Source organism: Lithobates pipiens, unplaced genomic scaffold (assembly GCF_037356315.1).
Source record: "Lithobates pipiens isolate NorthernLeopardFrog02 unplaced genomic scaffold, aLitPip1_a1.2 Scaffold_23, whole genome shotgun sequence".
Taxonomy (NCBI): Eukaryota; Metazoa; Chordata; class Amphibia; order Anura; family Ranidae; genus Lithobates; species Lithobates pipiens.
In genome coordinates this window covers 217,735,337-217,760,432 of record NW_027507785.1, presented here as the reverse complement: position 1 = coordinate 217,760,432, position 25,096 = coordinate 217,735,337, and the positions used below count along the sequence as shown (strand labels likewise).

The following is a 25,096-nucleotide window of genomic DNA, read 5'->3' as shown; positions in this document are numbered from 1 at the left end:
GACTCATATATCATATCCATGCTTGATCTTTTCGCATTACCTCTGTTTGTAAAAAATACAAAATAAAGTGCCGTGCTTCTCTAGAGATTTTTCACATGCTGTAAATAGACTAATCCAGAATAAGGAGTCACAAACAAATAAATTAGGAGGATATCCCGCTGCCCAAGTCCTCAAGGCAGATAAGAAACGAATGGGTTATTCTCTAAAACCAATAGGTTATTCACTTCAGCCGCTTTGAGTTTAGCTTAATTATAACCAGTGAAAAGAACTACGGTACATCTTTAAGGTCATTGCCCTTGAGCAGCAAGTTTGGGAGCAATAGCCTGTAGACTAATACTTATCGCAGTTCTCATGTAGCTATACAGATCGCTGATACAGTTTTGCAAGAAGACATATAGCAGCTGATTTTGAAAAGCCATATTACTTCCAACCCCCCCGCCTAAAAAACAAACAAAAACTAAGCAATGTTTTCTGTTCACTGCTGGATGATATAATAAAAACAATATTAGATAATCACACATCACTTTCACTTCTGCTGCTTAATAACCATATACTGTCACATGACTGTAGAGAGAAATATTATAACTTCAATTTAAAATGTAAAAAAAAAAAAAAAAATTGTAATGCTAATATCTATTGTTTAAAAAAAAAAAACCATCTAAATACAGTTTAAAATAAAACATGTACATCCTGCAAAAGAAGAAATGATCCCTTTTATATTTATTAAACGTAAACCTTTTGTAAAATAAAAAAAGTTAAACTGCACCTCCGGTAAGCTTTTCTGTTCAGTGTTCTGGTGTCCTAAATCCCTGTATCTGGTCATTGGTATGCAAATATGAACCCCGTATTCATGGTCAAGAGCCTGGCCTCACCCCCAGCTACTAATCCCCACTACTGCCAAGTAAAGCTGCCCATCACACTAATGATCCAATATTAAATAATATTACAATCATGTGCTACCTATATACTCCCTTTTGAGTGATAAATAATATGTAAATGGTAATTATGAGTGGCTGTAGACCAATTGTGTTTCCACAATATACCAAGCTTGTAACCCTGAGGAAGTCATGTGACAACAAGCATAGGGCGGAGCCAGATGACGCATTTGCTGAAACCAGGACTGCGGCCAGCTTTCTGTTATCTTATAAGTGCATTGCTTTTAAGTTTTATATTTTAAAACTATATAGAACTCCTGTGTTGTATGAGCTTGGTTGGTGGGACTGTGATCTCTTAAAGGACCATACACGTAATTAAAGTGGATGTAGTCTACACTGTCCTAAGTGTCCATGGGAGGAAAAATGTGGAAAGACGCTTCAGTGGAATGGAACTAGTACAGTCCTGGAGAGGGAAAAGCGTGCTTGATCTGAGTTATTGGCAGGTCTATATCTGGATGTGAGTGCATGAGTGTGTTGGTGGTGGGAGTGTCTACACATTATGTCTATGGAATCTTAACTGAGAGGTGGATATGATGGAGAACTAGGAGTTACGTTATACTAGAGACTGAAATATTCACATTTATGATATTGGATATTTTCTATATTAGTCATAACACCGTTTTGATGATTATACAGTGCCTTGAAAAAGTATTCATAATTTTCCATTTTCTCATGTTACAACCAAAACGTAAATATATTTTATTAGGATTTTATGTGATAGACCAACTCAAAGTGTCACATAATTGTGAAGTGAAAGGAAAATGATAAATGGTTTTCACAATTGTTTTCATAATTTTTTACAAATAAATATCTGAAAAGTGTGGCATTAATTTGTATTCAGCCCCCTTTACTCTGATACCCCTAACTAAAATCTAGTGGAACCAACTGCCTGCAGAAGTCACCTAATAAGTAAATAGAGTTCACCTTTGTGTAATTTCATCTCAGTATAAATACAGCTGTTCTGTGAAGCCCTCAGAAGTTTGTTAGAGAACCTTAGTGAAGAAACAGCACCATGAAGGCCAAGGAACACACCAGACAGGTCAGGGATAAAGTTGTGGAAAAGCAGGGATAGGGTATAAAAAAATCCCAAGCTTTGAACATCTCACGGAGCACTGTTCAATCCATCATCCAAAAATGGAAAGAATATAGCACAGCTGCAAACCTACCAAGACATGACTATCTACCTAAACTGACAGGCCCGACATTAATCAGAGAAGCAGCCAAGAGGCCCATGCTAACTCTGCAGAGATCCATAGCTCATTTGAGAGAATCTCTCCACAGGACAACGATTAGTCGTGCACTCCACAAACCTGGCCTTTATGGAAGAGTGACAAGAAGAAAGCCATTGTTGAGAAAAAGCCATAAGAAGCCTTGTTTGCAGAAGCCATATGGGGGACAGAGCAAACGTGAAAGAAGGTGATCTGGTCAGATGAGACAAAAATTGAACACAAATGCACACCACACTTTTCAGATATTTATTTGTAAAACCATTTATCATTTTCCTTCCACTTCACAAGGGGTATGAATACTTTTTCAAGGCACTGTATTTATTTTTATTTTATTTTTATTACATCTTATCACATGCATTTTTTATAATAATAAAATACAAAAAGGGGAATTGAATAGGGATTGTAGCAGTGCCTTATAGCTATAAGATTGCAGTATTTTACTTAGGAAATTAATTTTTTTTTTATAAAGATATACAATTTCAACCATATGGATACTTTGGGCAGTATTATTGTCTGTGTATTACTCTGCTTATATTTTATGCATTCTATATTTATTGTTCTTTGTATATCTTTATAATAAAATGAAAACTAAAAACTAAGTAAAATAGTGCAATCTTATATTGATAAGGCACCGCTATAATCCCCTATTATTATAAGGGATGAGGTGCCGGATCATATGAGGTCACTCAACCCACACCCCCTCATAGCATTTTTTATAATGTTGCACATTGATGAAAGTTTTGGGGTTAGGCGCAGAAAAACTTAAAGCACTTTAATGGTTCAAAAGTGAGACTTAGAAGGCAGGAAGGGCTGGGTCGCTATTTGCATACCAGAAACCAGAGACTAGGATTTAGCCTCCTGTGGTGCTACCTGAGAATGATATCTCAACGTGAAGACATGGGAAGAACCATGATGATGGGTACTTTTTTTTTTTTTGCTTCAAATTACCTTTAATATCTATGAAAAGAGCAATGGTGTGCAGTGACCCATGACAGCCAATCAGAAGTGACCTTTCTGCAGCTGTCAGTGTGTGGACTATTGAAAATTATTTCTAAGAGATATTTCAATCCATTGCTCCTACTGTCCTGTTTAGGAACCTCAATTTGCTCAATGTCAGAGACCACTGGCACAGCCTACCAAATGGTTTTACAACAGTATGAAAAATGACAAACACAGCCCACTCGCCTAGCAAATTGTGAAAAACTATAAAATGTGAACAATAAACACCAGGAAAAAAGGAACAAGGAATGATAAAATGAAGGAATGACAGAAGAATAGAACAGATGATCTGGCCCAGACAGATCACCAATGAGTCTTAAATAAGAACTATAGTACCCACAGCAGCTAGTCTGGGTCTCCATTTCCCTTCACTATAATGTACTAAGACAGGGGTAGGCAACCTCGGCCCTCCAGCTGTTTTGAAACTATAAGTCCCATGAGACATTGCAAGACCCTGACAATCACAGGCATGACTCCTAGAGGCGGAGGCATGATGGGATTTGTAGGTTCACCACAGCGGGAATGCCTAGAATATCTACCCTTGTACTAAGAGAATGAAAGGACAAGTTTAAGTGGTTTCTATGGGCAATAAAGAGTTCTTATTTTATACACTTTCATAGAAGAGGCCTACAATGATTTATGTGTAAAAAGTAGAGGAAAGGAAAGGTTGATGTACTTCTACTGTGCTCATGTGCTTGCTTATTTTCCAACCTGTGCTGTTACCATGAAAGCTGATTGGTTGCTGTTGGCTACTCCTTCACTTACCTGTCCATCAGCCCTTTAACATTAACCCCAATGTATTTTAGAGAACAGGAATGATATGTGTGAAAAACACAAAATGGAGATGAAGATATTGTCAGCATCCCTTGCTCTGTATGGCCATGAGAATGATCCCCAGCTGTATCTGAGATGAAACCTTAACAATGCTTACCAAGGTGGTTCTTTAATGAGAATGTAGTGTGGCTGGTTACCTAAGAGGAATCAAGTGACCTCTTTCTTCTAAGAGGCTACACTAGCAAGACATACTTACAGCTTTATCAGCGCACATAAACCTAAAAGGCAAGAGGTGACTTCAACGCAACATATACGAACGGTCTTTATACCAGTACTCTTACATACTGGAAAATCCATATTCTCAAGCACTGGAAAAGCTTGGCTTATACTATTAGTAGTACACACAGACAAGTCAGTAACTGGCTTAATATATGTTTGTGGAAGCTGAGAACATGAAACAGAATGAATAATACCCATCTGTTATGTTTAGTATTAAGTACAGAGAGTAAGGACATTAGTTAGGTTAACGCAATACCATGCATTCAGATCACCATCTAATGTGATAGATTATGCTCTGACAATACATGTGATGTGCCTTCAAAAAGCTGCCTTTGCCATATAACGATACAAAAATATGGGATGTTTCTACACATATTTGTTTTTTTACTGTCTGTTCCCATTGGGGAACTTTACCATCATTCCCTCTCTGGGAGACACACCAGTAAGTAAGAGGATATCACCCTTATGTACAGGAAATCCTCTCTTGGATAGTTGTCATCAGAACAAACCTCCTCATTGAAAGGTTTCCCTTCTTAATCATAAACTGATAGTTCTAGTGACAACTCCAAATTTTGGATTTGCCCTCACTTTTTAGTTCTGTTGACCACGATCATCAGGGCAAGTAGAGAGGATAAATCTACCCAATGCGGAGGACACAGACAGCAAAGAAAAATAAACAGAAAAACAAAAAACCTGATTCTATCCAAAATACATTCTGATGTTTAGATATACTTTGACCATTGAAGTTGCCTCCTAAAATCTCAAGGTACTCCGACTGCAGGAGAAATATATTTTATTTTACCTTTCATACACATCTGAACTCTGTATGTTGCTCACCATTACATGTTATTTAAACTCCATTACCGTTATATCTGGGAAATTGAATTTCCAAAAAAATAGAATATGAAAACCTTCTATAAGATAAGAGCTTTCCATGCCATAATAGCACTTTGGTGAACGGCAGCAGGACCCCATGCCTTTAATACCCACATTGGTGGTCAGGTGGGACTACAACCAGTAAAATCCAGAGGCTACCAAAGAGAACTTTGCATTCATATTTCCTCTGCAATACCAGATTTATCCAGCAAGTAAATGTCTGCCTTCAGGTCCCTTTTTGGGAAATCCCAAGAGTTGCAGGAAATTCCTAGGCTAACAGGATATTTCCTAGGCAATAGACATTGCCTTTCCAGGACTATAGACTATACAGAACTATAGCCAAGTGTTTCTCAACTCCAGTTCTCAAGGCGCCCCAACAGGTCATGTTTTCAGGCCTTCCATTATTTTGCACAGGTGATTTGATCAGTTTCACTGCCTTAGTAATTCCCACAGCTGTTTCATCTGAGGGAAATCCTGAAAACATGACCTGTTGGGGCACCTTGAGGACTGGGGTTGAAACACTGCTATAGACTGTAGACCAGTGGTCATCAACCCTGTCCTCAGGGCCCATTAACAGACCAGGTTTTATGTATTATCTTGGGGAGATGCAGGCTAGGATACTGCAATCACTGAGCAGCAAATGATATCACTTGTAATGTATTTAAGTTATCTTGCAAACCTGGCCTGTTAGTGGGCCCTGAGGACAGGGTTGCAGACCACTGCTGTAGACTATGTGGAGTGAGTCACACCAGGCCTTCTGGGCCTGGTGGAACATGTGACTCACTCCCCTAATTCATACTTGATAAGAATGGTGCTAATTGATTGGCATAGCTCATACACATGGTGGTACAGATGAAATCCCCTTGTGTAAGCACCAAATAGAATCATTTAACGCTTATAAAGGGCTTTCTTTTTTTTTTTGCGCTGATAGCTAGAGGAAGCAGTGGGGGCATGAAAGGTAGGTATCTGCTGGAAACAAGAATTAAGGTGACTCTGTTGCATTCGCCAACATGGCAAAAACACAAGTTACATTTAAATGAGTTATGTTTACTGTATCCTGTAGCAGGTGTCTGCTGTAAGAGATTAAATTGATCTGTGTATGGAAAGTTTCCTAATATAGGAACAGTGTGTACAGCTTTGTAACAAATGTGTCCACTCCCTCTGAACACCTGTGCTCTGTGTTATTTATCAAGATTCCCATTACTACGTGTGTATCACGTTGATTCGGGAAAGTCCCCCTGTAAAAAATGTTCCTTGCAGAGTTAGCTTTCCAATGGGCTCCTTATCAAAGTCTTTTCTGAGGAACATATTAACATTCCTAGAAAACTCTGACCTACAGTTGTAAATAGTAATAACTATATTTAGAAGATAACTTGGTAACTATCCATAAAAAGTATTTCTGATATTGTCTGCAAGAATCCTTTAACTTAAAGCTGAACACCAGCCAAAACACTAAACACAGATATAATACATATAAGAGCTGTTTTACCTATCAAAGGATTATTTTTATCTGTATCCGTTCCGGAGATTTACACAGCTCTGCCAGATAGCAAAGCCAGCCTGGAGATCCAACGTTCTACTACTGTAGGAAAGACTAACTACAAATATTCCTAAAAATGCTGCCTGCCCTCGCTTTCATGACTTCTGCATTGCCTGTATAAAGTACCTTTTTAAATACCTAAAGGGAAAATATCTCCCAGTGGGGTTTTTCCGTAGCAAAGTTACAATCATTAGAAGAGTGGTATTAAAAAAGGTTTTTATTGAAAAAATGACAACAAAGCATATACACACGAACGTTTTAAATATGAGCTCTGGTCGGAGATGTATAACATCATTCTGGTCTGGAAATTGTCTACATACATCCTTCGTTGGTAACTATACCGCAAATATTCTATGTTTCCTTGTGAATACAAGGGATTTTATTTGTGCATATATCTTGTGTGCTAACATGTATAAATAATGTACATATATATATTTTTTGACAGCAATTACTCCCCTGAGGAAGACTTTGACCATTCACATCGAAACACGTTGGAAATTTGCACACTAGAATTTTTGATTATTAATATGTACCACTGTATGGGTATATACCAGGGGTCTCAAACTGGCGGCCCTCCAGCTGTTGCAAAACTACAAGTCCCATCATGCCTCGGCCTGTGGGAGTCATGCTTATAACTGTCAGCCTTGCAATGCCTCATGGGACTTGTAGTTTCAAAGCAGCTGGAGGGCCGCCAGTTTGAGACCCCTGGTATATACTGTTGTAGATATATTGAATGATGTTATACATCTCCGACCAGAGCTCATATTTTAAACGTTCATGTGTATATGCTTTGTTGCCATTTTTTCTTTAAAAACCTTTTTTTAATACCACTCTTCTAATGATCGTAACTTTACTGTGGAAGAACCCTACTGGGGAGATTTTCCCATTTTGCAACCCTTTTTTAGGTGGCAGCATCTATATCACTTATGTTGATGTGTCTTTTCTATGATATCTGTTTAAATGCCTATTTTTAATCTGGTCACATGATCCAGCAGCTACAGCTCTCGTTTGAGTCTCCATTCAAAACTGAGTGCTTTTCTGCTTGAAGCTTGCAGCTCTAAAATGCTCAATAATCCAAATTCCATTCATTTCAATGGCCCGTGTTCAAATCTCAGCGTTCTGTCGCCTGAAGCAAAACGCCTGTTGCTCAAAAAAGCACATAGGTTTCTTTTTGGCAGATCGGGCCCCATAGACTTCAAATGGAACACGTGAAAATGTGGGACATGAGCGTTTTATCACATGTTTTCTGCTTAAAGATTAGCTCTCCACCCTAATCTCTTCCACCTCTCCTCCCCTAGTGCTTTCTATTGGTTAAACAAAAATGCCTGAAGCTATAAAAACACTCGCAATATGCTTTTAAAATGCTTGTAATATACTTCTAAAAATGTTAAAAAATTATCAAATGAAAAATCCTGAAAGTCGCACTGCTCTGGTATAAATGCAGCCCAAGGGAGCGCTCAACAATGGCTGTAAATTCCTGGAGCCATGGTATCAGCTGGCGGTTCCCATTGCCCATTTATTTTAGAGCTCTCTCCTCTGGATCTTCTTGATCACGTGACCAAACCAGGCAGGATTAAATGTATGTACACATACATTTTAAAAAGGCTATTCAGCATAGGTGGGGTGAAAACTGCATTTTTTAAGAATAACTGTATTTAGCCTTGTCTTCCACTTTAAATTGTATGTTGACCATAACTTCTGTAATTTCCTTCCTGTTGACCTGCTGAAAATATAGCTGAAAGTGTTTTGCTCTATCTGTTCAATAACTACAAAAAAAGAGAAACCTTGTGAGATGATAACTTCATGACTGATAAGTTAGCTTTGTCTCCCTACCAATCAAGTAGACCTTGTAAAATTGAGCAACAATCCGCCCCTCTCTGCCTTCTGTGCTTCACAATTGATCTAAAGGGATAAAGGGTGCAGGCCAGAGATTCATTGTTGAGATTCACAGAAATTAGCTCCCCAGTTTTGGGGCTCGCAGGAAGAAATCTATAGGTATACACAGGTCCCTTAAGCCAGGGTGTTTTTGGAATGCAGTAGCCCTGTGGGACCCCATTCCTCAGGAAAAGTAAAACTAAAGCTTCATTCACACTGGTCTTTGTGGAGCTGTGTCAAGATCTGTAAATCTCACGGAAAGGGCATAACTCTGGGCTATGAGCATAGACAGCAACAGGCTGGAAGGGCTATCTTTACTAAATTAAAAACAATTGGTCCTATATCCCAATAAGCAGGGATTGGTACATCCCAGTAAACTTCAAGAAGAAAAAGGGGAACATAGAAAGGGGGATTTTACGGTACCAATAAATATAGTAATTAATACATAGGTATATAAAAATTTAAAATCTTTATTCAATATTAACCAACAATCACTATTCTTGAAGTCCGTCAGAGAAACAACCAAAGCGTATTTCAATTTGTTAGTCTTCCTCGGGACAACTTGTTTCTGAGAATATATAATCCCCTGAGGAAGACTAAGAAGTTGAAACACGTTGGGGTTGTTTCTCTGATGGACTTATGGAAGAGTGATTGTTGCCATAGACTTACATAACATATTATATTGAGATGTTTTTATAGGACCCTTTTTCTATTATACAATAATTTTTATGGTTAAAATTGAATAAAGATCAACATTTTTATATAGATATGTAATCATTTCTATATTTATTGGTACAATAATATCCCAGAAATCCTCCTTTCTGTGCACCACTTTTTCTTCTCTCTCCACTAAACCTGGCTTGTCATCACCTTCTCTCCATGTGTGGCCCATTGACAGAGCACCAGGGCATCTGTCTATCCTAGTTTATTCTTTTACTGCCTAGCCATGCTCTCAGGTTCCCCTCAGAGCCACCTGTACCCACAAGCCCCATACAAGTCAAGCACCTCACCACTTGGCTTGTGGACCAAGCCAAGGCCTTCTTCCCCTTTCATCAGATGGCTTCAGGGTATAAAACAGCCAACAGTAATGGCCACATGCAATATCTGGAGCCAACATCACAACAATGTCCGCAACAGAGAAAGGCAGTGTCTCCTTTGAACTGTAGCTGCAAATAAGAGTCATTGACTGCGGTTCAAAGGATGGCATTTTACAAACCTGTATTTCAATTGTATTTTATGTATGTTTCATTTTATTTTACCCTAACGGCATATTTACTTTAACCCCAGAGACATGCTGTGTTTTACATCTACATAACATGAAGCTTCAGGCAGGGTGATATTTAGAAAGCACAGAAGCCCACTATTACACATTAGATGGGGGGGGGGGATAATTAATGGAGTATATAAATGTATGCTCTTATTTAATAAGCACACAGCAACAGACAACACACTGAAACACACAGCAACTAATCTTTTATTGCTGAGACTTATATACTGATCAAGGTCAAATCTGATGGTTTGCTGTGGGTTACTTTACATCACTCCCACTGCTCTGCCCGATTAAATAAGTCTGTTGATCTAGCTAAAAAGGTTATTGATTGAAATGGATGGTATTTGTTTCATTTTAGTTTATAATTGTGCAGTTTATTCTGTGCATTCATCTAGATTAGAGGATGCTCATATATTATATTTCATAAAAGTCATCTACAAGGGGTCTGGTGTGCACATTTCATTAGTCAAAAGATTGTACAACTTATGCCACGTACACACGACCAGACTTTTCGACAGACTAGGTCCGATGGTCTTCCCGACGGACTTTCGGCGGAGTTCTGACAGACTTTCCAAATGAAAGTCTGATGGATTTGAACGTGATGACGTACAACTGGACTAGAATAAGGAAGTTCATAGCCAGTAGCCAATAACTGACCTAGAGTCGGTTTTCGTCCGTCGGCTAGCATACAGACGAATGGATTTTTCGACCACACTTGAGTCCGTCTGAAACATTTGAAACATGTTTTATTTCTAGGTCCGTCTGACTTTTGGGGGAAAAAAACATACACGATCGTAATATCCGACAGATTCATTCTGTCGGACCTAGTCAGGTCCAGTCGCGTGTGCGCGGCATAAGAGTTCATTGAAGGTTTCTAAGACTAGGTAAGTCTCGTTTCTATATCTGACAAAACATGGGAAGTAGAGATGATTCTCTATCTCACAGAAGGGTAATCAAAAGCACTTAAGAATGCCTGGCTTTGTAAGGAACCCCTAATAGTACCTGCAGTGCATTATTGGTTTAGATCTCAGGAGGCACAGCTTTCAATGTGAACAAATATAAATGACCGGGAAAACTCCTTAATTGGGACATGTGTAAATAAAATCCCGACCAAGCTTCTAAGGCTGGCCATACATGGTCGAATTTCGAAAGAATTTTCTTTTGAAAATCAGAAAATTCATGCGTTTTGTGATCCAATGGTGCCACCATTGATTTCAATATTCGGCCAACCAAGCCTCCAATTTTACCTCATGTTGCTACAGAAAAGAATTTTCGTGGCTGGGAATCTTCTTTTCTTTCCGGGAATTTTCTTTTTAGGGTTAGGTTAAAGCAGATATTTTTTCAGTGTAGGGTGAAGGATAAGTGTTCCTGGTGTGTCCCTGTTCACCATTTTAGGATAAATTTCGGTTCAAAGTATTTGGCTGAATTCAGACCTGAAACAGACCAGAAGACACACAGGACTCCTGTCCAATTCACTCCGCAGCTGTCCCAGAGCTGTGTGAACCAGCTCCATTGGGAGCCAGTCACAGGCTCCCGACATGCAAATTGGATGCAGGGAAACCCATATCCAATTGGCAATAGTGTGAACCCAGCCTTACAGTGCTTTGAAAAAGTATTCATACCCCTTGAAATTTTCCAAATGTTCTCATGTTACAACCAAAAACATAAAATTACACACAGGGGGACTCTATTTACGGATTGGGTGAATTCTGAAGGCAATTGGTTCAACTCTATTTTAGTTAGGGGTATCATAGTAAAGGGGGCGGAATACAAATGCACGCCGCACTTTTCAGATATTTATTTGTAAAAACATTTGAAAACCATTTATCATTATCCTTCCACTTCACAATTATGTGCCACTTTGTGTTGGTCTATCACATAAAATCACAATAATACATTTACATTTTTGGTTGTAACATGACAAATGTGGAACATTTCAGGGTGTATGAAAACTTTTTCAAGGGACTGTAGCTTTAGGATTAAAGTTAGGGGAACGATATTATTAAGTGTAATGCCGTGTACACAACGACCAGACTTTTTGACAGCAAAGGTCCGACGGAACGAATGCACCGGTCAATTCGATCGTGTGTGGGCTCCATCGGACCTTTGCTGTCTAAAAATCTGATGGACTTTAGATTTAGAACATGTTTCAAATCTTTCCGATGGACTCGAGTCCGGTTGAAAAATCAGTTTGTCTGTATGCTAGTCCGACGGACAAAAACCGATGCTAGGGCAGCTGTTGACTACTGGCTATGAACTTCCTTATTCTAGTCCGGTCGTACGTCATCACATTTGAATCCATCAGACTTTGCTGTGATTGTGTGTGGCCAAGTCCGTTCGTTCGGAAAGTCCGTCGGAAGTCCGCCGAAAGTCTGTCGGGAAGACCATCAGACCTAGTCTGCCGGAAAGTCCGGTCGCGTGTATGCGACATTAGGGTAAAGGTTAGATTACCGGTCCAGTTATTAGGAGGGAGGTTAAATGAAAAGGGTTAATATTAGGGCCAGGTCTAAGTTTAAGGGCCTCTTCACACCATTGCATTTTGGCGTTTTTGTTTTTTTCTGCCTGATGCATTTTTCATTGAAAGCAACAGAAATGCATCAGAGTAGAGTGTGTTGCCACTTGTTGCAATACAATTTACGTTGCTCATCAACATGCATCATAACGAGTGTTGACGTTTGTCATGGCATGCGCTTGAGAAGCTTAGTGTTAGGGTCAGCTGCATGGTTGAAAGCAAGGGCATGTGGAGTTTTTTCTTAATGGTCCTGAGAAGCCCTGCAACACACATCTGCAGTGAGTGTACTACAACGCAACACAATTGTCTTTCTTTGTAAACAAGAAATGCTCCCAATACCAAGGCCTTTCATCTGAACATCATATGCATTACATTGCATATGGTGTGAACAAACTATCCAACCCCAATTGAAATGAGTTCTATGAGAAAAGCAGGTGACATTTTAGAATACGTTGAAGGATAGTTAGCTGATGATCTAATCTTGATCTAATCTTGTCAAGCAAGTTAGATCCTCATATTAAATTGTCATTATATATGCTATTTTAAACGCTGTTCTTTAGTTTATAATCTTTGATTTAAAAGCTTGATGTTATCTAACAGCTGGCCAGCATTGGAACAACCAGGATGAAAATTGAAGGGAAAATTCTATTTTAAATAGCTGGGACACTGTGTTTGATTTACTAAAACTGGAGAGTGTAAAATCTGGTGCAGCTCCACATGGAAACAAATCAACTTCTCGTTTTTTTGTCAAGGCTTAATTGAACAATCTGAAGTCCGGCTGGCCGTACACAGTGCAAATTTCTCAGGGCTACAGGAAATAACTTTTAACAATTCCCCCATCAACACAAACAGTGCTCCCTCCTGCCAAGCAATTGTCTTTTCCCCACCAGGAGAAGACAGTGATTGCTAGCGGCTAGCTACCACTAGCGATAATTGCAACAGAATATGGCAGGCTGGTTAAGATTCAAACCGTGTATGGCCGGCCTTAAAAGCCAAGGCCACCATCAGGGGGGTACAGCCATCACAACTGTAAGGGGCCCGTCCAGGCCAGAAGAAGGCAGAACAGGTGAAGGGGAGCCGGGCTGTGCATTACAGAAACAATTTCACAGCTTCTGCTGTTCTCGTGTCACTGAGCTCAGACAAAGAGCTCTTTACTGCCACCTCCGGCTACTATGTGTATGTGCAACCCTCGTGTGATTTGTACTGTGCTTCTCAGCAACATGTCAGCTTTGTGAAAACGGGCTGGGACTAAGTAGGAAGACCTTCTTTACAAGTAGGGGCTGTGAGGGAAAGGGAGGGGGCTGTTTGTGTACAGGGGCCAGAGCCTTGTGTGTATACAGGTTTGTGTATGTGAGGGGCTGCCATATATAGAGGTTTGTGTGTGTGAGTGGCTGGCATATATACAGGTGTGTTTGGGGGGGGGGGGGTTGGGTTGACATATATACAGGTGTGTGGGGGAGCTGACATATACAGGTGTGTGGGGGGGTGGGGCACTGACATATATACAGGTGTGAGGGGGGCTGACATATATACAGGATTGCGGGGGGGGGCTAAGTGCATACAAGTGAGGTGGCCGGTGTGCAGATTCTGTAGGATGGCCCGTGGGCAAGCCCTGTGGAAGTTGGTGGTAAGGCTCGGGGGGGCAGGCCCAAAGCTGTGTAAGAGGCCCAAAAATTTCTGATGGCTGCCCTGTTAGAAGCTGATTGGTTACCATGCACAACTGCACCAGATTTTGCACTTTCCAGTTTTAGTAAATCAACCCCAAAGTGTACTAGGAACATGTGCACAGTGGCACAGTGTGCACAAGTGGCAGTACTGGGACTGTCATTGTTTTACTGACTGGAGAACAACTATATAGAACGTTTTGCAAGGAGTTCTTTACCACACATCAAAGCTAAATGCAGTTCACAGATGGGACAAAATGGACATAAAGACTTATGCCACTTACACACGACCGGACTTTTCGACGGACTAGGTCCGATGGTCTTTCTGAAGGATTTTCGGCGGCGTTCCGACGAACTTTCCGAACTAACGGACTTGGCCAAACACAAGCACACCAAAGTCCAATGGATTCTAACGTGATGACGTACGACCGGACTAGAATAAGGAAGTTCAAAGCCAGTAGCCAATAGCTGCCCTAGCGTCGGTTTTTGTCCATCAGACTAGCATACAGACGAACTGATTTTTCGACCGGACTCGAGTCTGTCGGAAAGATTTGAAACATGTTTTATTTCTAGGTCCATCGGATTTTGGGGGAAAAAAGTCAGCTGGAGCCCATACACGATTGTAATATCCGATGGATTCAGTCCATCGAAAAGTCCGGTCGTCGTGTGTACACGCCATAAGCCCTTCTTTTCAAATAAGCAAACCAGAGCATACAGCATATGCTGAACCATTGCTAAATCTGAGCGGTTATTGCCTACATCAACCAATCCAGTTTTGCCTTTCATGTTTCTAAAGCAATATGGGAGAATGGAAGAGAACATGTCACTGGCTGTTACAAGCAACAAAAACAGCATCTTCTTTAGACAGTGTTTATTTTTGCCTTGTGTGGGTTGCCCTGATGGGTAGTGGCTTATTGAAATGGGTATGGCCTGGACAACAATGGATAGTTATGTATGGATTTTGATTGGTGTGATGAAACAACAAACAGTATGATTATGGCATTATTCTAAGTGTACACAAGGAGATGGCTATTGTCAGTGGTGCCTGCTTGAGAAATTCACAAAACTGTATTTCACGTAGAATCATTTTTTTTACAATTTGTTCCATTTTTTGATAACATATAACTGAAAAAAAATATTTTAAGTTTTGCTAACACAGCAATTACAAAGCTTTACAGTCTAGCTGTCTAGGCACATGCAGGCCCAGCATGGTCCACAATACATTCTACCTCTACTAGTTCATGCATCTATCATCTACGTATATTTTTCAGGCAAATAAGGCATGCGTTGGAAATTCCTCTCTGTTCCCAATACACTATTCTCATGCAGACAAAGAGGTATTAGTTCATGTCACATAGGACAGAAAAAAAAAAAACATCAGCACTCCATCAAGCAAATATCAAGAATTTTACTGCTGGAAAGGCCAGTAGACATTCTCTAAAGCACTACCTAGCAGTAAAAGACTCAACTCAAGCCATGTTCATTCAAAGTTGGCCATGGATGAATTTGTCAGCATCTTTTGCTTTCCTTATGACCACATGACTATCCACTACACAGTACACCTGACTCTTGTAGTTTCATGTCTTCTAAGTTGAATGCCTGTTGATCCCACATCCCAAAGTGCCAATGTCAGGGTCACTGCTGACATTATTTTTTGGCACTCAGCACACTTGGAAGGAAATGCTTTACTGAGCAAGCACGTGTTTCAGGTCATTACACCCTTTTACCCCTGGAGCCAAGGAGCAATCAGAAGCATGAAGCCGGTCTGTATAGGGCTTCTGTTTAATAAATCTGAGGTGTCAATATCTTAGTAAATAGGTAGAGTAAAGCAGCCCATAGATGAGCTACTTTGAATGAAAAAAGGACTTGATTCCCCCATCCACACATTCTATGTGAATAGAGAAATCTTCCTGCTGAGCTACTGTATTCTACAGCACAAAAAAGTACTTTAAACTTTCCAATATTTTACATTTCACATTGTGTTTTGAAGGACCACAGTAAGGGGACTTGAATAGAAATGTCTAAGGTAATGCCGCCCCCCGATGCAGAAAGCAAGGCTTATTTAGGATCTACAGCACCAGCGCTGGTGGGAAATAGGAAGCGAGATTTATTTTTTCCTGTGTATTGGTTCATCTCATAGTGGATGTCAGCAAGTCCTTATCTATGCATGTGGACTTTTATGGAACTGCAGCACCAGTTATTGACTTGTCCCCATTTAAGTAACTTTCTAAACACTGGGCCTCCATATTATCAGAGTACATGTCTGACATGCCCAGTATATACAATCTGGCTTTACTAAGCGTTTTAAACTCCTGTTAATCTAATTAGGATTTAAGGTATTATAGGGTATTAAGACATGCTGATCTTACATCAAATTAGAGCACTGTGCCTGAAAAGTTCATTCATGACCAACCTTACCAACTTGTCTGCTTATGCTACTGCAGTATAAGTAAGTATGGCACTCACCAGTACATAGTAGTAAGCATACAGAGCTGCCACATGATGCGTCACAAAATATTTATCACCAATCGCCTTCCAGTAGTATAAAATAAGCAACAAGTCTGCAAGAGAAAAAAAAACACAAAAGCTTATAAGTAAAGTTTAAGGAATAAAGCAATAAGAAATAAATGCGTTGAGGAGCCATAAATTCCTTTGTCCCATAGAGCCCTCCCGCATCCTGGGCCCAGGATGGAACCATAGAGACATCTGACCAACCCAGAAGTGTGCAGAACATGGAAGACATTTCAGCTAGCTTAGTTCTGTAACAGAGTCAAGCTTGGTTTTGAGGGCAGGAGGACATTAAGTGTTAATTCCTTCCTAATAAAGCGGGCCTTATTTAAATAAAAATTCATATAGCAATGATAAGATAAGATGAAGCCTCACCCCTCCTTTTGTCAAATGCCACACTCTACTGACCATGGTAGTTCTGGCTGTTTACAGTAGAATGACAATGGGTAGGGCAAAGGTGGAAGCACCACAATTCGGGTTAGGCAGGTGCCAGTATGAGCCTGGGATTTAAGCAGGGCTCTAAAGGGGTGAATATGAAGACCGAGGGCTTGCTTACAGTAGACTGCACAGAAAATCGAGTATAAAAATGCATGGACAGAGAGCTCTGGGTGCTATGTAAAAATGCAGACATACTATATTTTTCTACACTGCACTACTCTTGATCTGAGGGGTCAGTTGTAGTGTGAATAGAGCATTTTTTAAGGACAGAAAAATACAGGTTTTCTTAACACAAGTGTGAACAAGCCCCAACACAGGTAGTTGCAGACACCTAAAGGTGTCTGCACTTTAGCACCTTAGAAATACTTAATGACAAGTCAGATTCATTTTAAAGAAATGTTATATTCTTGAAGTTTTAAGAATCATGTTTCTATTAAGGGTTGCATACATTATATCAGTTATACAGATACTGTGGGGTTGATTTACTAAAACTGGAAAGTGCAAAATTTGGTGCAGCACTGCACAGAAACCAATCGGCTTCCAGGATTTTTTTTTGTCAAAACTTAACGGAAAAAGCTGAAGTTAGGCGCTGATTGGCTGCCATGCACAACTCTACCAAATGTTGAACTCTCTTTAGTAAATCAACCCCAGTGCAACAAACTACCGCCTGTGACATGTTGCTGACCAGGGCAGCCACTGCACTATCAAGGTCTAATCACATAGCTGACAAGGGTTGTTCAGACTTTGTCTAAAACTAAATAAACCAGAGAATTGAAGGGCACAGAGGAATCCATAATACCGTGTGAGTATATTTCAGATTACTGGATTTCTGTATGAGCTTTATATTTTAAAATATTTAATTTAATAAAGCTGGCCATAGACAAATTTCTTCCTCCACACAAACAAAATGGATGGAAGAATCACCCCAACCCCCATCAGGACATTGCATTCTGACAGTGGGTCCCACCGGTGTCAGAATACACGGATTAACAGACGTTTTCCAGCATGTCCCTTCTACAGAAATCAATCAAACAATCAACTTCTTTTGAGCAGGGAAAGACACAAGCTGACCGAAATTTTACAGTTTCCTGCTGAACCGGACACATTTTGAACAGTGTATGGCCAGTTTAAGAGTACTGGGTCATAAGGGTCTTCTATTTAATTTTAATATTTATTCACTATATGTGTTAGGGATCTCTTTTTTCTTCATTAAAAATGTGAAGTAGCACAATGGGTACTTGTCCTTTTGTTTTTTTACTGTGTTCATTTTTACTCTTATAAGCATAGGGTATTATTTTCTGAAAACTCACAGAAAATATACCACCAACCCCTTTATGTTTTTTTTTTCCCCTTCCCCATAGAGAATGATCCTTTCACCAACTGCACAGACAGATTAAATTCATCCAGGCCAGGAAGTCTAGAGTCAGCTTGGTGCAAACAAGACCCCATTCTGTAACATACAGTTACCTGAGATGAGGTAGCCTGAGGTTATTGCAACATTCAGCTTGACCAAGTATGGATCCCCCCTGAAAAATATAAAACCACACAGAAATCATTTCAACATGTTCTGAAAAGAATATCTACATAGCTAGATGTCTTTCAAAGTGAGGAAAGCAGTTATTAAATATATTAACCTTTCTCCTGGCTTTTGTACTGCACTGGGTAGTGTCACCCCCTCTCAGCGACATCCAGGCAATGCTGAGTAGCAGTGGCGGACGGTGGTAATCTCTTGGGGGGGGGTGGAAAACAGTGCACCCGACACTGCGCCGCCCCCATGGTCATATCGGGTCAGGTCGGTCGGTGCACTTACCTCATCCATGGCGGACAATCACGGACGGCTTCCCCTTCCTTCGTGTGCACGAGCCCCTTCCCCTGCTCGGCGGCTTCCACCTCATTATTCCTTCTTGGCAGCCAATTAGAATGCTTCTCCTTGCGGCCAATCAGGAAACGTGTCTTCCTGATTGGCGGAGAAGCGATTCAGTGTGAGAATTGTGATCATTCAGTCGCTATTCTAACACACTCCAATGCTCTGCGCCAGGAGTCCACCCTATTTTGAATCCTATTAAGAGCCTTTGGCTCTGATCGGTGCTTCAAAAAAACACATCCACCACTGTAATTTATGTGTCCGACATCCTGAAAAGGTGGCATGGATAGGGGTGGCGGCGACATGGATGGGAAGGTGGCACCCGCGTGCCCTTGATGGATGGGCCGTCCCTGCTGAGTAGCCTGAACCTTGCAGGATGACGCTCAAACACAGCGCAGGCATGTGTGATCATCTAGTGGAAATTCTATATTGCCTAAATGGTTGTTGCACAAGACTTCACTCATATCTGTATGACTTTCTCTCATTGTGGAACCCCTGCATGGGTGCCTTGCTGTACCATTACTTTTGAGTGTAACAATAAAAATTATTGTACCAGAAACATAGTGCATGTATGTGTTTTTGCGATACTTGGGCTTTCCCCAAGATCTTTGCCAGAGGGCGGATGATACCATCCTCACCTACAGTAGGTGCCGTGGATGGAATCTGGTGGAAAGTATATTTAAAAAAAAAATCTCTACAGTTTTTCTTTATAAATATTTTTTTTGCAACATTTTGGCATGGAGGAAAGAAGCACTCAATAAGCTGACTTTGGTCCATATTCGCAGAGTTCACGTTAACAAGTCCTCCTCCTCAACTCATGTGGCCTGCACTACACTTAACACACAACCAAGACCTGAGTATCCACATTACTCCTTTCCCAGTCTCAACACTACATGTCCACAATCACTTTCTGTAGACCACCCAACACAAACTTGTGAACTTTCTGAAGTATGGTCAAAGCTCTTTTGCGCATACTTATCCTGTGGGTTCTAGTTTTTTTTTCTTTTGTTGAAAAAATAGAATGAATCGTTTTTGGGTCACAAGGAAGTATCGCTTTTTATCACTTCTTACTTCCTGGGCACTAAGTGGGAAGATCTGCCTGTGGAAGTCAGATGATTGGTTCCAGTGTAGCATGTGGAGAATCCTGCTGATCCAGGCTATCTCGGGGGCTGGAAATGCCAAATCTGGGATCATTTTGCACACAGGGTGCAGAACATCTTATGGAAGTTTTAGAAAGATTAATGGCTGCATGTTTAAAGGTTCGTTTTTAAAAACAGTAATTTACTAAATACATTCTGCTGCAAATATACATGTTTTATCAAGTTTTTGGAGTTTTTATTAAGTTGTTTTTACATGTATGTCGCTGGTCCTTGTGTGTGTCCAGAATTCTCCTATCTCAGTGTCTGGGACCCCAGCTCATTATTTATCTAGCCCCACGAGGCTAACTACACACATTGCATCAAGTGCCAAGGTACATGCCCAAACAAGATCCAGCCCCCAAAGCAACATTATAGGCCATACCCACAACATGCAGTCTGGGTATCTTTCATAAGGTTTTACTGAGCCTACACTGATCCAGATGCATTGCTTCCATTGTTGTAGTACAAGGAAGCAAAGAGTTTTATTGAAGAGCTGACTAAAGAATTTAGCCCTGGTTCACACTAGTGCGAGTTTGAAATCGTGCTTCTATTTCATTGCGCCTTCTGACTTCGTTAAACAGAAGTCTATGCAAGTTGCAATGAAATAGAAAAAAAGCAATGCAAGAATCTTTTTCAAAATTGCTGCGACATGAGTCACAGAAATTTGACCAGTTCCATTGCCGGCAATGGGGTGTGATTTGTTGTGTGATTTAGAACTGTCAAATTGCGCACTGGTGTGAACGAGGGCTTAGGCCCCTTTCACACGGGTATTCTCCACCAGTGGATCCACCTGCTCAGCGGGGGATCTCTTTACTGATCCCTGCTGAGCAGGCAGATGTCCACTCCACCTATTCAGAGAAGACATTCACACAGCTTGCTGCTCCATAGAGGGCAATGGGTGGTCCAATCGGGTCCACCTGAAAAGTGCCGACAGGCAGACCCGTTTGGTCCGCCCATGTAAAAGAGGCCCTAAGGTAAACATGAACTACTTATGCACATAATATCCTCCATAAAGGAGAAGAGTTCCATCTCAAAAGCAGAAAACTGAGGTCTCACTGAGTGGGTTAGGATTACAGAGAGTACACCCAAGTGTTGCATGTCCAAAAGCTTTGCCTATGTCCAATCACCTGAAGGTACAAGCCTTAAACCCAGCACTCTCACCTTTATGAGCCTTCTTACCTCCTGCACCATGTGAGTGGCTAGTGTTAGCCTGTGTTTAATAAAATGTTTTGCTTTCCACATTTATACTGAACTTGCTTCTCTACTCTAATGCCGAGTACACACGACCGGACTTTTCGAGGGACTAGGTCCGACGGTCTTTCCGACGGACTTTTGGGGGAGTTCTGATGGACTTTCCGAATGAACTGACTTGGCCACACACAATCACACCAAAGTCTGACGGATTCGAACGTGATGACGTACGACTGGACTAGAATAAGGAAGTTCATAGCCAGTAGCCAATAGCTGCCCTAGCGTCGTTTTTTGTCCGTCGGACTAGCATACACACAAACGAATTCCTCGGTCTGGCGGAGTTCCGGTGGGAAAATTTAAAACATGTTCTATTTCTAAAGTCCACTGGATTTTTGGCAAGCAAAGGTCTGGTGGAGCTCACACACGATCAAATTGTCCGACGGACTCGTTCCGTCATACATTTGCTGTCAAAAAGTCTGGTCGTGTGTACGTGGCATTAGGATCGGCAGCCATTAGTGGACTATCTTCCCCTTCTCATATTGGACTGTTCACTATGGATTTTTAGCCATTGACTGCATCCTACCAGCAGGCGCATACTCCAAACTTTTACCTTATCAATTAGTCATAAATCTTTTTTTCTTTTCTTACTGGAAGATCATTTATTAAATATAAAATGGTGACAGATCATTTTTCAGTGGATTATAAATTATCTGCTAAAACTATTCTATGTAACAGTATGCATATGCAATATATCAGTCAGCCCTGCAAGAAGAGTGATAAAACACGATCATCTGTCTTGCATACTACAGCAGTCATCCAGCACTTACTGGAAACGAGTCACCAAAACATACAGTAACTGGTTTGTTCATTTATTACCACTAAAAAAGTATAATTGAACAAAGATTCTTTATGTGGTATTTCAATGCCCAAGCCCTTCTATTACGTTACCTCCATACAAATCTAAAAAAATATATTTGTTTAGGGTTGATGTGTCCTTTATAGAATTAAATAAATAAATAAAAAGCAATGGAGCTTCAAAAGTATTCTTCCGCCTGAATGAAAAAATGCATTTATTCCGTTATGGAAGAAATGAAGCTTGAAACATTTCTAGAAGCAGCTGTCAATGAAATCAAATGAAGTGCATTTGTTGCAGCTTCGTATAGCAAACTGTAGGCACATCAAATTGAACTTTTCTAAAGCAAAACCAGATCAATAAAAAATAAAAGGAGATGGAGAATTACATGCAAAAACCCGATACGATTATCTCAAGAAAGGGACTGATTATTATCGATAATAGCATATTTGTTTCGTGGCATTGTTCTCGAAGCCCAATTCCGGGCAAAACAAAAATTCTACCTTTGCAGTGTGCCATGGGGAACTGCATAGGTTAAAGCGTTTGTTACCCCAACACTTCATGTTCCTGATATGTCCCTGCTGTACCATTGTATGAGAAACTATCCTGTTCTATTTGCATTGCTTCATTTATGTGAAATCCCTGGTGTTCCTGCAAGTCCCTTTGCTTTCCTATAAAAACTAACCACACTAAGCAGGAGAGCACACCATGGTCAGTTCTCTAGTTATGCTGTGCTGTGTGCTCTCCTCCAATGATCAGACTTGTCCTAACACACTGACACACTGCACAGTCATTTACTGGGAAGCTCATTGTACTTCTGCTTCTCCTCCCCTCAGCTCTTATGCAGCTGAGAACAAAGGGAACGTAATTACTTATAAAAAAGGGAACAAAAAGGTATTTATAATTTTTTTTATATCTATATAAAAATGTTTTGCCTTTCATTTTTATTTCAAACTAAGTGGGTTGTTTTACAAGATGATCATTTACAATCACTTTAAATGCTTGTTAGGTCCAGGATTTCATAGAATAAAGTGTAATACGTTGTGCCAGCAGGCTCCCTCCAGTGGTTCGAGTAGTCCCACAAATATCTTCTCCAAGGTGCACCTAGGGCTGGGGAAAAAATCGATTTAAATCTTGAATCGAGTTGAGAGGTCAAATCGATTAAAAATTTAAGCAAATCGATTTTTTTCTATTTTTTTTTTCACCACCGGTCCTGAGGTGCCCGCAGCAAGAGTTTTTAGGGGAGGACGTGGCTTCGGCCTAGTCCACGAGGCTGGATGCCGCGGACTAGACCCAAGCCGGGGCCTCGCCTAAAAATTCCTGCCCGCAGCTCCTCAGGACCGACGTGGTCTCCATCAAAAAACAAAAACAAAACTTGATTCGAATCGAGTTTTTTTTAAATAAATCGCTGATTTTTTTTTTTAGAAAATCGCCAAGCTCTAGGTGCACCTGGCCACGATTGCACTCCTGCCTCATCCATATACCAGTGTTAATAACCCTGCATCATACATGATGACAAGAGACCACCCACAGACTGAAGCTTCATAAAGAAGAGCACAGTACTAGAGCCTGCCATTGCGGGAGCTGGATAATGCAGGGTACACATTTTTTTTTTTTTCAACCCAGCAGGGTAAAAGATAACTGACAGATTTCCGTACTATCACAAGCAATGTTAGTGTGGCCATCTAACATCGAACCCTGGACCTAACAAGCATTTAACCTTTGCTGTTCCCCATGGCTCACTACAAAAGGTAGCATTTTTGTTTTGCCTAGAGTTGAACACAGGCACTAAACGAATTTCATATGACCAATCACAGCAGATCGCATGCCAATGGTAAACAATAGATCCCTTCCTTTCATGGCATTAATTGTGTATAATTGTGTTGCTAGGTGTGATTGGTCACAGTGATCACATGGTACAGACAGGGCCAATCACAGCTTATCTGTACCATGTTGGTAATCACAACAAAACACACTGAACAATTCAGTTTCATTCAGTAAAAATGGTTGCTTATACCAGTGAAATTCACTGGCATAAACAATCATAATGTGTAAAAAAGCTAAAATATCCTGATCACTTCCCCAGAGTTTTACAGTGTTACTATGTAAACAATGTATTGCTCTGGTCACAGTGTGTTAAAAAAATATTTGTTTACATACTGTCAGTAGTCAGTTTCCCTGATTATGTATTAAATGATAACGCTTTACTGCAGTGGTGTCAATATGTAAAAAAATAAATAAATGAATTGTGAAAGCACATTTTTTTTTTTTTTTTTTTTTTTACATTTTCTGACTTTCCAAAAAATTGTGACAAAAAATTACAACTTAAAAAAAAAACTTGCCTCCTACTAAATACCTTGTACTGCCTATTTTTCAATAAGTGAACTGAACTGCGGTGTACAGACCAATACACCTGCAGCACAGGCCAACATGATGTGCAGCAGGACCCAGAGAGTGGCCAGGATATTTGGAGTTAGTTCACCATTTGGGCAAGTGACTGTTTTATGCACCCCTGAGAGTATAATAGTTTATCTTAAACCTTGTAAACTGAACAGTTTGGCGTGCATGTAAAGGTGGAAGAAAATATGAATAAAGACTTGTGGAAAAAAATAAAAACACACAATTTCATATGCTGAATGCTATCATAACCAGGATACATTTTATTTTTTATTTTTTACTTAAAGAGGTTGTAAACCCTATAAAAAACAAAAACAAAAAAAAAACTGTAAGACAAAGGCATAATAAACTAGTATGCAGCGCATACTAGCTCATTATGAAATACTTACCTTAGAACAAAGCCCCCGCACAGCACTGAGGCGGCTGTCATCTTCCTCCGTGTTTGCGGGCTCCGGAACTGATTTGCCTGAGCCATGATGACGTCATTCTCACGCATGCCGCACAGGAGCCGCCGGTAGCGGCAAAGGGCCCTACAGAAATGGCACGGGTGGCTGTTTCTTCGGCACACGCCGATTATGTTGGTGGCAGCGTATATAGTAAATATCCCCTAAACTATGCAAGTTTTGGAAATATTTTGAGTACCTACAGGTAAGCATTATTATAGGCTTACCTGTAGGTACAATTAAAAAGGAAGACTTTACTTCCTCTTTAAAGAGGAAGTAAACCCTGATGAGTTTACTTCCTCTTTCATTC

At 40.3% G+C, this 25,096-nt stretch overlaps 1 protein-coding gene across 4 annotated transcripts in view; it reads right to left on the bottom strand.

Annotated features, from left to right (window-relative positions):
* The window catches only part of TLCD4 (TLC domain containing 4), a 125,238-nt gene that overhangs the window by 13,407 nt on the left and 86,735 nt on the right, over positions 1-25,096 (bottom strand). For all 4 annotated transcript variants that reach the window (XM_077452861.1, XM_077452862.1, XM_077452860.1 and 1 more), the window contains 2 exons: positions 18,367-18,425; positions 16,420-16,514 (listed from right to left, as the gene is read on the bottom strand). In XM_077452861.1, coding sequence (XP_077308987.1) covers positions 16,420-16,514; positions 18,367-18,425 — 154 coding nt within the window. The remainder of the gene's footprint in view (positions 1-16,419; positions 16,515-18,366; positions 18,426-25,096) is intronic.